The sequence below is a fragment of the Rhamphochromis sp. 'chilingali' genome (assembly GCF_963969265.1).
Source record: "Rhamphochromis sp. 'chilingali' genome assembly, chromosome: 13".
Taxonomy (NCBI): Eukaryota; Metazoa; Chordata; class Actinopteri; order Cichliformes; family Cichlidae; genus Rhamphochromis; species Rhamphochromis sp. 'chilingali'.
Window position 1 is genome coordinate 25,244,579 of NC_137940.1, and position 16,820 is coordinate 25,261,398.

General features: G+C 39.7%; 3 protein-coding genes across 4 annotated transcripts; 1 reads left to right on the forward strand and 2 right to left on the reverse strand.

Moving 5' to 3' along the window:
* Positions 1-463: 463 nt before the first annotated feature.
* atoh1b (atonal bHLH transcription factor 1b) lies at positions 464-1,711 on the forward strand (the record flags this gene model as incomplete). Its single annotated transcript, XM_080901515.1, has 1 exon — positions 464-1,711. The coding sequence occupies exon 1, from the start codon at positions 926-928 to the stop codon at positions 1,709-1,711; it is 786 nt and encodes a 261-aa protein (XP_080757641.1). The 5' UTR covers positions 464-925.
* An 890-nt stretch (positions 1,712-2,601) lies between these two features.
* On the reverse strand, positions 2,602-7,994 carry dok3 (docking protein 3; the record flags this gene model as incomplete). Its single annotated transcript, XM_080901514.1, has 5 exons — positions 7,719-7,994; positions 6,238-6,540; positions 5,853-5,943; positions 3,867-4,054; positions 2,602-3,474 (listed from the first exon to the last, which is right to left on the reverse strand). Exons 1-5 carry the CDS (start codon positions 7,773-7,775, stop codon positions 2,602-2,604), a joined length of 1,512 nt encoding a protein of 503 aa, XP_080757640.1. The 5' UTR covers positions 7,776-7,994.
* A 141-nt stretch (positions 7,995-8,135) lies between these two features.
* Positions 8,136-16,618, reverse strand: ddx41 (DEAD (Asp-Glu-Ala-Asp) box polypeptide 41). 2 transcript variants are annotated; one of them, XM_080901512.1, is made up of 17 exons: positions 16,433-16,618; positions 14,705-14,800; positions 14,335-14,485; positions 14,152-14,226; positions 13,968-14,028; positions 13,743-13,879; positions 13,575-13,647; positions 13,341-13,494; positions 11,775-11,911; positions 11,336-11,498; positions 10,719-10,850; positions 10,536-10,607; positions 10,350-10,446; positions 9,259-9,408; positions 9,090-9,161; positions 8,645-8,755; positions 8,136-8,500 (listed from the first exon to the last, which is right to left on the reverse strand). In XM_080901512.1, the coding sequence occupies exons 1-17, from the start codon at positions 16,457-16,459 to the stop codon at positions 8,364-8,366; spliced, it is 1,845 nt and encodes a 614-aa protein (XP_080757638.1). In that variant the 5' UTR covers positions 16,460-16,618; the 3' UTR covers positions 8,136-8,363. The 2 variants fall into 2 exon arrangements, with proteins under 2 accessions (XP_080757638.1, XP_080757639.1); XM_080901513.1 differs by having other exon boundaries at positions 8,136-8,493; positions 8,638-8,755.
* Between the last annotated feature and the right edge of the window lie 202 nt (positions 16,619-16,820).

The following is a 16,820-nucleotide window of genomic DNA, read 5'->3' on the forward strand; positions in this document are numbered from 1 at the left end:
TGGGTCTGAAAGGGGAAAAATCTTAATCTTGTAACGACAACAACGGCAAAAAAAAAAATAACAGCAATAAATAATAAATGACGGAGTGTTTTTCTTTTCTTTCCAACTTTTCTTAATGGTTCATAAATCGCCTTCAGACAACTTATCAGTTATTGCGCCTCAGCTATAGGTGTGTCTCGATCCTTGTCTCACACCTGTTAGTTTTATTATTCTTCTGCAAATAATGAATGATTGGGCGCCTTTTACTGTTTGTTTGAGAACAAACTTGGACGTTTGTTTTCCACAACCACAGCTCTCAGCGGGTCAGAACCAATCACGAGTCGGTTACTGCGCTCGTGAGAAAGAGGCCGAAATGCATTTTCCATGGAAAGGATGATGATGACTTTATAGAAAAACACATACTTACTATAGAAATATGACTAACACACTTGTGTAATTAAAAAGAAGACAAACTTTTTCCCATACAAGCTCGCGTTTATTAATATAGACACATAATATAGACTATAACTTAATTTATTACATAATCATTCATTCTCTATACATTTTCATTCATGAGTAGGGTGAGCTTCGTTAGGTAGAGCATAGGTCGGCTATTGCACGCTCTTAAATGATTAATACTCGTCTCCATTTAGGGATAACAAGGTCGTGATTGAGTTACAATGCACAATAGGAGAAAAAGTCGAGCTTTGTCTAATTGTTCTTTGACAGACAGGGTCAGAGGGGATTGTGCGATTGGCTGCTGCCTCCTGAGGCTACAGTGCTGTCAGGGCTGTTTGCGGGCTGGGAGTGACACCAAGGTGACTACAGGGGAGGCTGTATAAATTGTAGGCGCAGCGCAAACCACTCCAGAGACTCTGGCACCGGCTGAAGCGAAAGTGCGACCTTTATATCCTGCCGTGCACGACCACATCAGGACACTGCAGTGATGGCTGCAAAAGCAGAACTTTCGAGCTGGTCGGAGTACCCAGAGGACTTCACTCTGCTGCAGCAGCATCACCAGCAGCAGCACAACCTGGCCCACATCAGCTCCAAAGCCTGGATTTCCTCCACTTCAATCCGTGCGCTCTCAATTAGGGACGCGCACGCGGCTGCAGAGGCAGCGGGCATCTCGCGGGAGAAACTTGTGCCAGTGACCGAATTCACTGACCGCGTTACCACCAAAGGCATGACAGAGACAGACCCTGCTAAGGCGCCAGATGGATGCAAGACGAGCCACTTCGGCCCTCAGAGACACAGGCGCGTGGCGGCCAACGCCAGGGAGAGGAGGAGGATGCACGGGTTGAACAAAGCGTTTGACGAGCTCAGGAGTGTCATCCCCTCCCTGGAAAACGAGAAAAAGTTATCCAAATACGACACCCTCCAGATGGCGCAGATTTACATCACAGAGCTGTCTGAGCTCCTGGCCGGCGTGGTTCACCCAGAGTGCAGGAGTCCTCGTCCAGGCTCTGGAGACAAGACCTCCAGGAGGAGCCTGATTCACTCTCTGCTGCCAGCAGCCGCTGCACAGTCCCCGAAACCTCTGACCGGAGAGCAGCGAGACCCCTCCGCATCTATCGGTCATCTGATTTTACTTGGACCTACATCTGACATGGAATCAAATAAATCAGGCACTTGTTCCAGCAGCAGCGATGGGGAATATTCACATCTCAGTGACGCAGAGGAGGGTCAAAGCGGGAAACAGTGGCAGAAAGTCAGTGCCACTGACTTTTAACTTGTTTGGAGCTCTTTACAAGGCAGAAGATATCAGCTGACCAGCAGAGACGCTCTCAAAGTCCTGTTTTTAATAATAGTTGAGATTCTGCACTACCTGTACAGGTAAAAGTACAGGTAAAACTCAGAAAAACCTGCTTGGATGTGATGGACTCTTGCAGGCCCTTTTTATGCACTTTATACTCTGAACCATTACTAGACACATTTCCAGTTTCATTAGTGACATTTGTCAAATAAAACAAACAAAAACAATAAACAAGTATTTTTCTATTTATGTATAGCGTATTTTATGATGGCTCTTTTGGTACAATAAAGATATACTTAACATAAGAGTGTGCTTTTTAAGTGGTTTTTATATGGATATTGTCAGCAAACACATACAGTAATTACAGCAAAACACAATGTGGGTTATTGGTTTTTCCACTCTGTTTTACAGATACTGACAGTTGATGTGACAAATCCCTCCTCACTCTGCTTAAGAAACCAAACTGATTCCAGAGAGGATGATAATGAAGATGATGTGTAGCGCATCAAACATAACAAGGCGAGGTCGTTTGTTTTCTCTCCCAGCTTTCCCATTATGAAACGGTGCGGGCAAATGCTCGCCCACCTTCTCAGTTAATGTCACATTAAAGGTATTCGCCTAGCATTCCCGCAGAAGAAAACAAAATAAATCTCTCTTTTTGGCAACAGCATTTGCAGATTAAAAAGTATTCCAGATGCATCTTTCATATAACAAGCTGCAAAAACAATCAAACACTTGTGAGCCAGAATGCCTAACTGCATGTTCCCAGTGGAGGGGATTTTATAGAAGTAAAGAAACTAATTGTGTTTTATGACAATTTATCACAGATAAAATTGTCCTGTCTAGTCTGTCTGTTAACTGATAGTCTACTGAGAAAATGTGAGGCTGCTTGCTCCGTAGGGAAGAGGAGGCTGGAACTTTGCCAAGTCCTTAGAAATGATTTCTGCCAGCCTGTGTTTAAAACTGCCAGGCACCTCTGAGGGGGTAACTTGAGCAGAGGAGCTATTGGCCTCCTCAGTCTCATTCAAATCGTCTTCATCGTAGTCTGCTTGTGTATTGTATTCTGGCTGGAAGGAGTTATTCACAGGGAGCGCATGCTGGTTTTGGGGTTTGGCTAAGGAGTAAGCGGATGATAAGGGAGGTGGTGGGGGTACAGGCAATGGTAAGGGGGGATAGGAAGGCTCCTGCTGAAGATTTGTCAGAGAATTGACTTTTTTTATCCCTGAATAAATGCAATCTGAATTATCTGCCTCGGCTTTTCTCATCAAAGGAGGCGTGCCTCTCGGTAAGTTGCAGTAAATGCTGTCCTCAATATTGTTATCCAGATTTAGAGCCTCCAGGGAATAGCACCATTCCTGCTCATCCTCATCCTCAGATTCCTCTGCCACAGCCTCGTTGCTGCCCAAGAGAGGAGGCTTGAGTGATAGCTGTTTTATCTGCTGCACAGGGTCGTCATAAATGGGGTAATCGCCGGTAAACTTGTCCTCTGTGTCGGCTGAAACATCTGGAAAACTGTAGATGGAAGGGTCGACGAAAGAGTGAGCTGTGGCAGGCGGGGGAGCAGGAAACGGGTCAATTAGTGATCTTCTGTTGGCACTGGGAGGCTGCACTGCTGTATTCCTCTCCACTGTGCACTGCTTAGATATAGTCTGAAAGATCTGGGGACCATGCTGGGTCAGAAACATGAACACGCCTTGTCCCGACTTGCAGCGACGGCCTGCTTCGATGCTGAATCCCCCCTGCAATCACAGCCAAAGATCCTCATGTTAGGAAATACATTTGCCATTTTATAAAATATGCAATACTTCAGCTTTGAATTTAATTTTTTTTTTTTTGCAGCAGAATAAACAAACGAGTAGCAGCATGTTAATTAGTGAGCTTTAGAGATTTTGCTGCCTTTGAACAAAGCCAGAGTAGCTGTTTTCCTCCGTTTCTGGGCTAACAAGCTGCTGGCTGTCGCTTCATATTTAGAGTACAAACAGAGTGGTAGTAATTTTTTTCTTCCAACTCTTGGCACAAAAGTCAATGAGTGTGTTTTACAAAGCTTTTCCCTTTGAGAAATTCTAAATAAACCCACTGGAATACCTGGTTTATCATCAGCATAGGGACTGCACAACATCTAGTGCTTTACCTCAATCTGACCAAATTTGCGTAGGAGCTTGTATGGCCAGTCGAAGATGATGTAACGAGTTCTCATGTCCAGCAGCTCTATTGCCTCCCCTTCTATGGAGACCAGGTACTTCCCAGACAGCTTGCACCTCTTGGACGCCTCTGTGCTCTGGATGGTTACTTGGTACTGGTTTGGAGGAAGCGTCAGCTCTAAAGACAGGAACACATGACATCACACAAGGGTTAGTGTTTCGCAACTACACACAAAGCGTTGTTGTTTTTTTTTTCCCCACAAGAGGTCTGAGCAGCACAGGAAATAAATGCACACCAAATACTTTTTAATTTTGAAAAATCTGATTTAAAATTGCTTGCCTTCTACTAATCTCTCTGTGAGGCTGGCTTTTCTGGATTGTTGAGAAGTGTAATCCATTAGGAAATGAAGAGAAATGCATTTGTATAAGTCAGAGCTTGCTGACGCTGATACATTCTGGCTTTCATGTTTGAATAAATTAGCGGCTGTAGCGCCCGCTCCCATATATATAGGGGATTTCTGCTGATGTCTTGAATTTATGATGCTGTGAAATATTTCCATCCATTTTCTTCTCTGCTTATCCTACTGAAATATCTCTTTTTTATTATAATATACTCACAGGTTTAGGCTTATTAATGGGGAATTTACAAGTAATAATAATAAATCAAATTATCGCCCATTATATCCTTTGGTTGTGGAAGCACTTCAGTCACCAAGTTACCTGCTGACGTCAGCTGAGTAATTTTGCTACAGTGTTGGAAACCGGAAGAAACGTCACTGATCAGAGAGTCAGACAGACTGTTAAAGGATTTGTTTGAAGGTGATCTATCGTTAGTGCTTGTAAAATCTGTGGGAAGGCAAAAACACTGGGTAAAGCGGGCTGCCTTTGAAACAGGAAGTTGGTCTTAAGCTGTGGTTTTGCTTACGATGAACCCTTGTGGTGCATTTCTTAACCTGTCTGACGTATATTTGAGGGCTGTACAGTGATGCTGAGCTTGGTGGGGGGGACGCAAACGTATTCATCATTTTTAGAACATAACTGCCCTCGCAGGGGTTGTTTATCTTTTCATTTATATCACTTCCTGCTTAAAAATAAAACAAACAAAAAAAAACCCCCCAACCCTGCAAGTACCTTCCTCAAAACATGCGATAAAGTGGCACAGGTCGTTAAGTTTTGTAAGCTCATTAAAGCCTTTAATAGTTTAATGTGAGCTAGTACACCGCAATAAAACCCTGATAAAGAAACGGCTGGCCATATTTATAACTGGGGAGTAAGTCGAAGTATTTTTGTAATGTAACTTTTCAAATCTATTAGCAGTGTAGCAAAAATGGGCTAAAATGAAACACCAGTAAAATGCAAGCTGATTGCTGGAGGAGGTTGGCGTTGACGAAGGAGTCAAACACCATACTTTTAGCTCTATAGTTATGCTTATTATTGGGGAATTTGGAAGTAATAGCAACAAATGTAATTTTTAGCTATTATATCCTGACTTTGAAACTAGGTTTCTCAAAACATGTGATAAAGTGGCATAGGTGTGTTATTTTAATTAAAATAGACCCTTTCACAACAATAACCTTGAGTTAATATTACTTGTATCAGAAATTCTGGCAACGTGTTCCTGTGTGCAAATAACATTACTATGGACACCTGATTGCTTCTCTGTGCCATGCTCCTGGATGTAAATAGCCACACTGGCTCTTCCAACCTGGGTGTGAATAGTAAATTAGTAAAATAAAGAAAAGTCTAAAATAGTTCCTTGTATATTCGGGGGGGAAATTACACCAACCTTCCCCTTTTTCTTACCTCATCTTCTAAGACTAGTAGTTTTCACGCACTCTCTTATTAACCAGTACACAGAGTTCAACAGGTGTGTGTAGGACGAATAGACAAGCTACAGAAATAAGACCTGCACATTTTTATTTGTTTTCAATTTCTTGTGCCTGATCCCTAATCATGTGTAGACGTGCTTGCATTACCGCTTTTCCAAGATGCGTAAAGATCATTGTCCGCCATGGTCAAGCCATTATCTTGCTCAAAATCCCCTTTGTCTGATTCTCCAGGATCCTTCTGTAAACAGTGGCATGGTAAACATTACATGGAGTGTACAAGTACCTCTTATCACTGTTTTATGGCTTTAAAGTGGTAAGATGCAAGAAGGTACATAGCTTGTGCAAGCACAAGAATTAGAGAAGTAAAAGGGACAGAAGTTACAGATACTGCATTAACTTCCTTATTATGCTACTTGTCTCTGGATGTGGGCAGAGTCTGTCCTTACTGACCTTTCCCAAAAATTAAAACCTAACCAGTGACATAAAAGGAAAGGTCATATTTGTACTGTTCAGGATTGGAGATGTGTGATACCTGGAAGGCTAGATGACAGAGGGCATTCACCCAGTCCTGGCTTGATGTGGAGGCTAAGATGTAGGTTGACTGTGTGGTGTTTAGGTAGAAGGCTGTGCAGCCAGCCGGGCAAGACTCCTTTGGTGCAAACGTGACACTGAGACAGTCAATTAGACGCACGACTTTTCTTTCTGGTGTTTTCTGCCGGCACATCCTTTTCTGCTCGGTAACACAGCTGCTGTCAGCTAGAGCATAGAACTCCAATCGGCCAACCCCCTGAGAGCTGGGTTTATAAAGCACCATCCACATTTTCCGCCATGTTTTCTGATGAAATGATAAAAAGTGACTATTAATAAGTGGGAGGTAATAAGATATTAAGCAAGAATGGCATCTTTCCTTTGTGGCTACCAAGTGGCTACACACACACACACACACATATATATATACACATATATACGTATATATATATATATATATATATACGTATATATATATATATATATATACGTATATATATATATATATATATATATATATATACGTATATATATATATATATATATATATATATATACGTATATATATATATATATATATATATATATATACGTATATATATATATATATATATATATATATATACGTATATATATATATATATATATATATATATATACGTATATATATATATATATATATATATATATATACGTATATATATATATATATATATATATATATATATATATATATATATATATATATATATATATATATATATATATATATATATATATACACACACATATATACATATACATATATATATATATATATATATATATATATATATATATATGTATGTGTGTATCATTATTTACTATCTGTAGGAGATCTTAAGTAGAAATGGTCCTCTGTCCATCACAGGTTACTTTCACAGAACAAATGAGCCGCTGTTCAGTGATGCCAGGATGTTCACAAACCACAGCCTGACATATACAAAACAGCTGTAAGACTTAAATACTATGATACACAGGTATAGTAAGTCTTGGTTATTGATATTTAACGCTGTTTAGTATATAAAAGAACAAATATAAGATCTTTACTACTTTATCCACATATCCACGCATGACTTTTTAAACATTCAACAGATTTAGCTTCACACTCGCCTTTCTCTTACTTAATGTAGCGGAAGGATTATTCATTTTCATGTAGGTTAATGTTCCTGTGACTCTACTGCTGCCAAACTGGGTTAAAGGATGAAATACTCACACTGATCTGAGTGCATGAGCGTTCGGTTATACACTAAAGTTTTAGACTTTCATGAAATACTAAAAATTATTTTGAGATACAGCTATTGGTTATGTCAGCGTTTAACAAATTAAATGGGACTAAACATTTCCATTAGATTTACTACTAGAGTCACTAACACCTTTTGATCAACTAGCAGGTAAGAAACAAGTCGATATATTCCACATGTGATGAATGCCTATAAAACTTACTTTTCCAAATTTGACAGCTTGAAGGTACAGCATTCCCTCTTTGAAGATGACCTCCATGCTTGTGAGCGCTGACTGTGAAAACCTGTAGTCTCTTACACCAGTCGCTGCTCTGTGGCCAAGATGAAACTGCCAACAAAGTTAAAATTAGGTTCCTTTGGCCACAAGAATAAATGTTTCCTTTACGTCACTAACAGCCTTTATTTTCTTGCATACTTTGGTGTGTGATAAAGTATCTCTCTGATCTGCGTTTTAGCTGTTGCAACAGAAAGGACATGAGTTGTGTGCTGCTGTTGTCTTGTGTCAACTTCCCTTTGCATTTGTCTATATCTTGTAGCAACTTCCTCACCATACCACACTTAAGCCACACCTGTCACTTTTTCCAGAAGACACAGACAAAAGAAATGTACACAAAAGAAAAACAAGAACAAATATAGTGGTTTTATTTACAGAGCTGCAGAAATCTATGCTACAAAGTGAGAAAACTGACGGAAAGGCGAAGCAATCGGTCATCTCATCTACAATGTTGGGAGGGTTATAATATCCACTTCCTTTCTTCGGTGATGTGACACATTGCTGTACAGTTTCCTCAGAAATGCTTTCAAGTTTTGTTCAGCACTGGAGAATCTTGCCCCTAATGAAAGACTCTTAGAAGTCCATTGAGCTATGAGCCAGGTAGTCTTTCCTTCCAATGTTGGTGACCTGCTTGGTCTGCATGGCCTCCAGCTTGGGACAGTCTGTAATACGATGACCAAGACCACCACAGAATGTACATCCTCTCTCGCCTGAAGAAAGAAAGAAGAATCTGATGTAAGGAAAGGATTGTAAAGAATGCAACTGGCTTCAGTCATATCACACGAGGCAGTCAATATTCAAAAAGAAACCAAAAAACATGATTAAGGAGTAGCTATTGAGGTGGGACAACTCGCCTCCGATGTCCAGCATGGTCTCGTCTCCGGTCTGGAGTACCTGGAGGACTGGAGGAACTTTCTGCTTGGCTTCAACAAGCAGAGCTTTCAGATCCATCAGAACGGATTCATCTATAAACAAACACATAGACTGGTTAAATTTTAACTGTACTTAAACACTGATCCACCTAACTAAATTTATTACAATAAGTTATTTCCCATTAAAAAGCCGGCACCACTTCAGCTATGCCATGCCTGTATGAGTAAATTACCATGTTTAAAACCATACAGTGGTGTTTCAAAGACATCCAGTATCTGTAATTACTGGACAAACCTTAACGACGTTACTTTTTTACTTTGGTCAGCGACATAAATAGAGCATGGCTTACACTGGCTAGCATTCTCAGAGAGGTTACTCTCCCTCCTTAGTAATCAATCTAATTTTATCTTTAGGTTGTGTCCTTACCGCAGCCTTTATTGATGAAAGTTGTGGCAATTCCAGTTTTGCCCGATCGTCCAGTTCTTCCTATTCTATGGACTGAAACGGGAAAATTTTGTCAAATCAGCCTGAGAAATTTTAGAAGAACTAACAAATACGTGATGAAGGTAAAGCCATATGCATATTATTCTCTTACCATAGTTTTCTATCTCTTCTGGCATGTCATAGTTCACTACATGCTGAATAGCTGGGAAATCCAGACCCTTGGAGGCAACATCAGTGGCCACTAACACATCTTTTTTTCCTTCTTTGAATGCTTCAATGGCTTTTGTTCTTTCCTCTTGATCTGGAAAAATACAGAAATTTATCTCAATAAAAACAACATTTTCTAAGAAGCAGAAACAATTCTGCATCACCGGAACCCATGAAGCAGAAACCATGAAGGTGACATTTGCAAGAAAGATGGCATCTAGTGGTGATGATGAGCAACTACAAAACAACAAAGATATGGCTTTGCACATACTAAATACATTTACCAGCCACTTGATTAGGTACACCTGGCAGAATTTCAATGCAGTCAGGCATGCAGACATGGCCAAAATTACTTGCTGAATTTCAAACTGAGCATTATGTAAATGACTTTCCGCATGAGATACTTACTGGTACCGAAAGTGCTGACTTACTGGGATTTTCTCACACAACCATCTTTAGGGTTTACAGAGAATGCTGCCATCCTGCCTTATATCAACGATTCAGGCTAATGGTGGTTGCACATAGAGACACAATTTGGGCCCCTTAGTGCCAACTGAACACTATTTAAACACCACAGCCTACCTAAATATTCCTGCTGACCAAGTCTTTCCCTTTAAGACCACAATATATCCACCTTCTACTTGCTGCTTCAAGCAGGATAAACCTCCAGGTTGCAAAGCTCAGATTATCTCAAGCTGGTTTCTTGAACATAACAGTGAGTTCACTGAACTCAAATGGCCCCCACAGTCACCAGATCGCAATCCAACAGAGCACCTTTGAGGTGTGGTAGTACAGGGGAGTCACATCATGGATGTGCAGCCGACATATCCGCAGTAATTGTGTGATGCTATTGCAATCACGTCAATATGGACCAGAGTCTTTGAGGGATGTTTCCAGTAGCTTGTTGAAGTTGCCATAAAGAATTAAGGCAGCTCTGAAGGAAAAAGGTTCCAAGGTTTCATGGTACTAGCAAGGTGCACATAATGAACTGGCACTCTGACAATGATTTAAATGAAATATTTAGACTCTGCATACCTTTTCCACCATGTATGGCCACTGCCTCTACTCCTTTAAGCAGCAGATACTCATGGATGGCATCTACATCCGCCTTTTTCTCAGCAAATATCAGCACCTGTCAGAATGAAAAAGGACTTGTGACGTGTTGCTTTAATTCTTTATAAGAACTCTTTATAAAAGTGTCAAACACGTGAAAGTACGAACTGGAGGAGACGTTTTCTGGAGACACTCTAAGAGGTACACCATCTTAGCCTCTTCTTTGACGTACTCCACTTCCTGCACACACATAAAAATATTTATTTCATTAATATTTTTACATATGCATTTGGAAGGCAAACCATATCTGTGACTGAGACAAACGACTATTTTAGTGAAAGATAAAGTCACCTGGATGACATCCAAGCTGGCAGCTCCTGCTCTGCCCACGTTAATAGTAATGGGTTTGACCAGTGCACTCTTGGCAAAGTTCTGGATTTTCTTGGGCATAGTGGCACTGAAAAGCAGGGTTTGTCTTTGACCCTAGATTAGGAAACAAACAGAAAGCAAATGTTTTCATGAAAAAATTGGCATGAAAATAAAAAATCCAGCATCAACTGGAAGAAATATTTCTTTGCAACTGCTAGTAGAGCTTATATTATGAAGAAATGTATTACCTCTGAAAGTACTATGACTACCTGGAAACTGATGTCTCAAAAGCAGTTAAAGTCAGACTGAATAGAGAACTTTAGTGAGTGCAGTAACAACAAAAAGCCTATTGTACTCTGCCAAGGTGTGGATTTGTGAAACAAGAAAAAAGGAATTTATTGTTATGTTTGAGAGAAGCAGAGGAATCTCAGTTCTCTAGTGTAATAAACATTATGCTGTCTGGCCTTGGTAGGCTGGCTTTGTAAAGCTACTTATCTGGTGAAGGATAGAGCAAGCACAACACAGAAAAATGGATGAGGAAAAACTACTGCAATAGTGCTGTAACATTTAAAAGCTAGAGCCATGAAGGACTGCCTCACCTTGAAGTAAGAGAAGATGGTTCGGATGTCTTCTTCAAAACCCATATCTATCATCCTGTCAGCTTCATCCAAAGCCAAGTAGCGACAGATGTCCAGACCCACCATCTTCTTCTGCAGCAAGTCCATCAATCTTCCAGGTGTAGCAACCATCATATGGACGCCGCTTTAACCAAGACAGAGTTGGAGAGAAAATTAGTCCACAACATCACATGACATTTTGGCTTTTTAAAGTGTAGTAGTGTAGTACTATCAGTGTTTAGGTAGTAATGCTTTTGAGCTTTATGCATGCTGTACGTTAAAGCACTGATTCAGGAACACGTCACTTTTTTTGTTCCTCGCTGAACGTTAGGGCTGAATCGTGCAATTTTTTGCTTGACACTGAAATGGGAATTCTGGTTGAAATCCAGATTTTTTTCACAACACCTTCAGCTGTACTTACTGTTTTACTACCTCCATCTGCTCCTTGACAGACATTCCTCCGATGCAGAGGGCTGTGCGCAGCTGAGGAGCTCCCTCCTCCTCCAGCAGCTTGCAGTAATACTCTATGATGCCATGTGTCTGCCTCGCCAGCTCTCGCTGCAATAACACACCGGGTTATAAAACACACATACAGGATTCAGGAGTCAGAGGGATGAGAAAAACAGAGGTTCTCAAAGCTAATGTCATCTTTTCCAAAGGGCACGAAAAATTCACAGTGCATGAATATTTGAAAAGGCTTTGTTTCCTCTATTTAGATCATAGTATGCTACAACTGCCCATAATTAACAGTATTGGTAATTACCTATATTATTTTTTTATGTTACATTTTATGTTACAGTGGAACCCCGACTTACGAATACCTCATTTAACGAAAAATTCAAGTTACAAAGGCACTTAACGGCAATATTTCTGCCCGTGTTACGGCAAAATGCCTGTGTAACAAAATCCGTTGGCTCTAATTGGCTGAGCCCAGAATACCCACAATGCCTTCCGAATCATGTGACAACCCCCTTGGCTTTCGTACTTGCGCTTCGCTGTTCCACTTGAACGATGTATTGTTGTTGCAGTTAGCAATTAGCCTATAGCCCATCGTTCACTCAAAAGGCGCGATGGGTGCTTCGACTTACGAAAATTTTCGACTTACGAAAGACCCTCGGGAACGAATTAATTTCGCAAGTCGGGGTTCCACTGTATCATTTATTAATTTGGCAGTATGCACAAGTTCATTAATCAAAATGATATTTATACAGCTAATATATAATTATTGTTAATGATCAATTTCCAAATTTTAAGTTTTACAAAAAAGCAGAAACATTAGTAAACTACTTGTTTTGTTTTTTTAAATTGAGATGCCAATTGTAGTGTTTTCTTACATTCCTGCACAGAAAAATTAATTTTGTGGTTCAATGTTTTTCTTTGTCCAGTTTCTCAAATTTTTCAAGGATGTATTTTACATCATGCCGAGATATGTCAGGTTTTTCGCTAATAGCTCTTTCGGAATCACCTCATTGGTGCAAAAATATAATTTTTATGAATGTCAAACTGTCATCTTTGGGAGTTATTTGCAGGCACGGTTTTATTTGTATTGAATTACACCTGCCTACGACAGTAAGCACTATCTTCAGCTATAGTTTAGCTAAGGTTTCTTTTTAGTAGCAAGGCCTCTGGAAAGAGACTTTGCTGCTGAAATATACACTTTGAGTATTTGATTTTGAGGAGATAGCACTCCTAGAGTACAAACATGAAAGTGGCCCCACATGAGGCCATTTTCTCTGAGATTTCACCCTGAAGCCCAGAACAGCACAATGAAGGTGAACATTTTTTAATGTCCATTAATCAACATCTTGAACTCTATTTTTAAAAATATATATTATTAGTAGGTAATTTTAGTAAAAGTAATAGTTTTGGTCTAAAAACCATGAATGTGCATCAGTGGTACATTTTAAGAAACGAAGGAATACATTTATCAGATATTTAAATTTATGTGAAATGACCGATATAAATGTGCTGATTATGTTTTTCTTACTGAAGGACAGATGATAAGTCCATACGGTCCCTCTCTCTTAAAGAAAGGCAGTCTTTTCTCTTGCTCCAGCGCGAACATGATGATCGGCAGAGTGAAGACCAAAGTCTTTCCTGATCCAGTGAAGGCGATTCCAATCATGTCTCTACCTGAAAGACTACAGACAAACAGGGTTCCTTTAAATGTACTTAAAAAATAGAATTTACATTACAGCCTTTGTATTCTATTTATACATACACTGTTGGGATTCCTTGTATTTGAATTGGTGTTGGGTGGATGATTCCCTTCTTTTTCAAACCTTTCAGAATTGCTGCAGGAAAAACAAACACAGATTTGTTGTCAGTTGATGATCACTGTGAACCATGAGTCAGTGTTTTTGATGTACTGGGCAGAGTCCGCTGTCACCTGGTGGAAGCTTCATCTCTCTGAAGCTTTTGATAGGAGCTGGAATGCCGTCGCCATCAACCAGGATGTGAAATTTCTTCCTGACGCGCTCATGTCTGGTGTCTGGCATATTCAGGATGTAGCGTGGTGCTTTCCAGCTATACAATATATTTGGGACGAAAGAATATTAAAAAAGAAACTACAAAGAGAAACTGACTACATGGAATTCTGTGATAAGGAGCTTACCTTGTTTTTATAGGATCATCATATATGATACCTTTGGCCATTTCCTTCACAGACATCAGAGCTGACAGAAGAAGAGAGATGAACGTTGCCAAAAGAACTTGTGCAAATTCAGATAGTTTACCACACTTTTCTCATGCCTACCAACATCTAATTCAAGAAGGCTAAACAGAAACCATTAGTTTACCTCTGCCCTCTGCAACACTCTCCAGGATCTTCTCCTCCTCTTTCAGCTGCTTCTCTTTGGCTGACTCCTTCCGAGCTGTAGGTATAAAAATAAAAACAAGTTAAGGTCATAAAAAACTTAAAAACTGAATAGTTAAACACAGAAGTATCAGACCACAGAATGGGTCTACTTTGAACTAGATACCTTCTGCCTTTTCCTTGAGGTGTTGATGCTGGTCGAGGAGACTAATATGGGAGCGTGGACCAAGAGCCTCATCTTCATCCCTCTGTTCCTCCCCACTGTCCTTCTGTTCTTCATCCACCGCTTTCCCTCGCAAGCGCAACATCTTTTGTAGCTATAAGTCAGAAAAGTTATAAATGTATTTAATTTTGATACATGTCACATTTTTAGAAGTTTCATTAATTAGAAAAAAAACTGCAGTCAATGTGGATCAACCAGATCTAGTCAATTTCTCCAATCTACTCAATAAGGTCAATGTTTTCCCACTATGAAAACAAGAGTTGGCAGTTACTACCTGCATAAAACTCAATCAGAACAATGTTCAGTAACTCACCATTTGCTGTTTTCTGATTTTGACTGGAACATATGGAACGTAGTCGTCATCCTCCGATCCTTCTGAGCCAGTCCTTTCATCCTCGTCATGGGATCTCTGTGAAAATATATATACATATGCTAATTTACATGTTATCAGCTACACAGCTGCCTTAGTGTGTCTCTGTTATTCTCTAAGAGATATTGGCTCTCCACAGATACAACCAGGACCTTTGAATAAAACTTCTGCCACACAGAACATTATGGAGCACAAACCTGATGATATAAAAGCAGTCTGATGATGGTAGACTATTGATAGCATCCAAATAACAACCACGCTCTTATTTCATAAAATTATATTTACTGAACATCAATAGACACTCAAATCATATGCTTGCGACTAGTACATGTATGTCAGCGGTGTTGGGTACAAGGCATTATTGTAAGCATATTGTATCACACTACTATACTAACCTACTACCAACTTTTTAAACAACAACAACACATTAATGTGCTTGTGTTTGCGTGTCTCTGTAAGCAGATGAGCAGCAGCATTCTGAGCCACTTGTAAACGTGACGGTGAAACCTGGTCGATAAAAACATAAAGTGCATTACTATAATCAAAGCAAGTGGTCACTAATCCATATTACACTCTCGTTAAGCCACAGAGATAAAAGTCAGGATGTGGGAACAATTTAACATCTTTTTCTTCCCTACAATAGACCGATTTCACTTCCCGTAGGGAGAAGGAAAAAGGTGTAGAAGTCTACAACTTTACAGAAGTGGAAATGTGAACATTGTTTTTATTTTATTTCACAAAAGGACAGGAGCACGATGGTAATCTTGCATCAACTGCATTATACTGCTATCACAACACTTGCAAACATCTGCACAGCTAGCATGCTAACATGAAGCTAGAAGAGAACCCAGAGTGATGTCTTGATGCATGCTAAGTCATCCAGGAATCCCAGAAAGATGATTCAGATGAACAGAATAAACTTTCTGGCAACTCAGAGTTATGTTAAAGTGGAGTGTCAGCTGATCCCAGCTCAGCAGCCAGAACCTGATCGTCAACAGGTAACAAAGGCAGTGATGAGCAGTCATGCTTTGTAGCATCCATTTCTACATGCATCTACAGTAGAAGTCTCTTTCTTATTGTTGAATCATGAAGACTGAACTTAACTGAAGCGAGGCCTACAGTTCAGCCACACCTAGGAAGGTTCTCCACCAAGCTTTCTCCGTTTCACTATAATGCCTCTCACTGCGGCTGGCTCTAGTAACCCTTTTCAGACTGTTGGACGTCAGTGACTTTCTCTACATCATAGCATGATGCATTTCTTGTTTTCTTGCCCCAAAAGCTCGTTACTAATCATAATTATTAAAGAATGAAATCTAATTTTTAAAATATTTTCAAGTTTTATCCTAATTTACATTCACAGGGCCACATTTATGCTGTCTCTTACTATAACCGCTTGATATCGCATACGTCAACTTTACGTCTTTATAGTAAATGTTTTAGCACTGCATCATGGCTAATGCTAATAGTAGCGATTTAATAAAAACGATTGTACAGAATTAATATGAACCGTCTGTTATTCAACCACTTTAATTTGCTTCTATTAAGGTTGCCAAGTGAGCTCGACTCCAACAGATAGCAAAACGACTCGAAGATTAGGTTAAAGCTAGCTAATGTTACCGTTAGCTAACCCTGGTTAGCGTAGCATCTTTAAAGTATGGCTGTTTAACTTACCTTTTGAGGTCGGTTTTCGGTCTCCATTTTATTTAAGAATAACCTAACGTCCCTTTAAATGCCTTTGCTTCGAAGTTTTTCGGGAAAATACGAAAGCATACAATTTAACAAAAGTATCTAATCCGCATGTTTACACAGTACGCAGAGGAGAGGAAGCCTTGATACCGGACGGAGGGCTGGAAGGGTCAAAACTTAGCGAGCAATTTCCCAATCACGAAGCGCTTCAAGTAAATGCAGTAAAAGAGAAATGTAAAAAGCAAACACCACACTTTTTGTCAAAACTGTATTGTTTTTAATCTTTCCGAACGAAAGATTTTTCACAGTATCAAAAGTGATTTTTTTTCTTAAAAAAAAGAAGAAACAAGCCAACATACACTTGGCTATTACT

Coding starts and splice junctions, on each gene's coding strand:
- ddx41 (XM_080901512.1), bottom strand. CDS start 16,459: ATGGAGACCGAAAACCGACCTCAAAAG. Junction 14,486..14,704: donor AAATCAGAAAACAGCAAATG/GTGAGTTACTGA, acceptor TCTGACTTATAG/CTACAAAAGATGTTGCGCTT. Junction 13,648..13,742: donor AGAGATGAAGCTTCCACCAG/GTGACAGCGGAC, acceptor TTTTTCCTGCAG/CAATTCTGAAAGGTTTGAAA.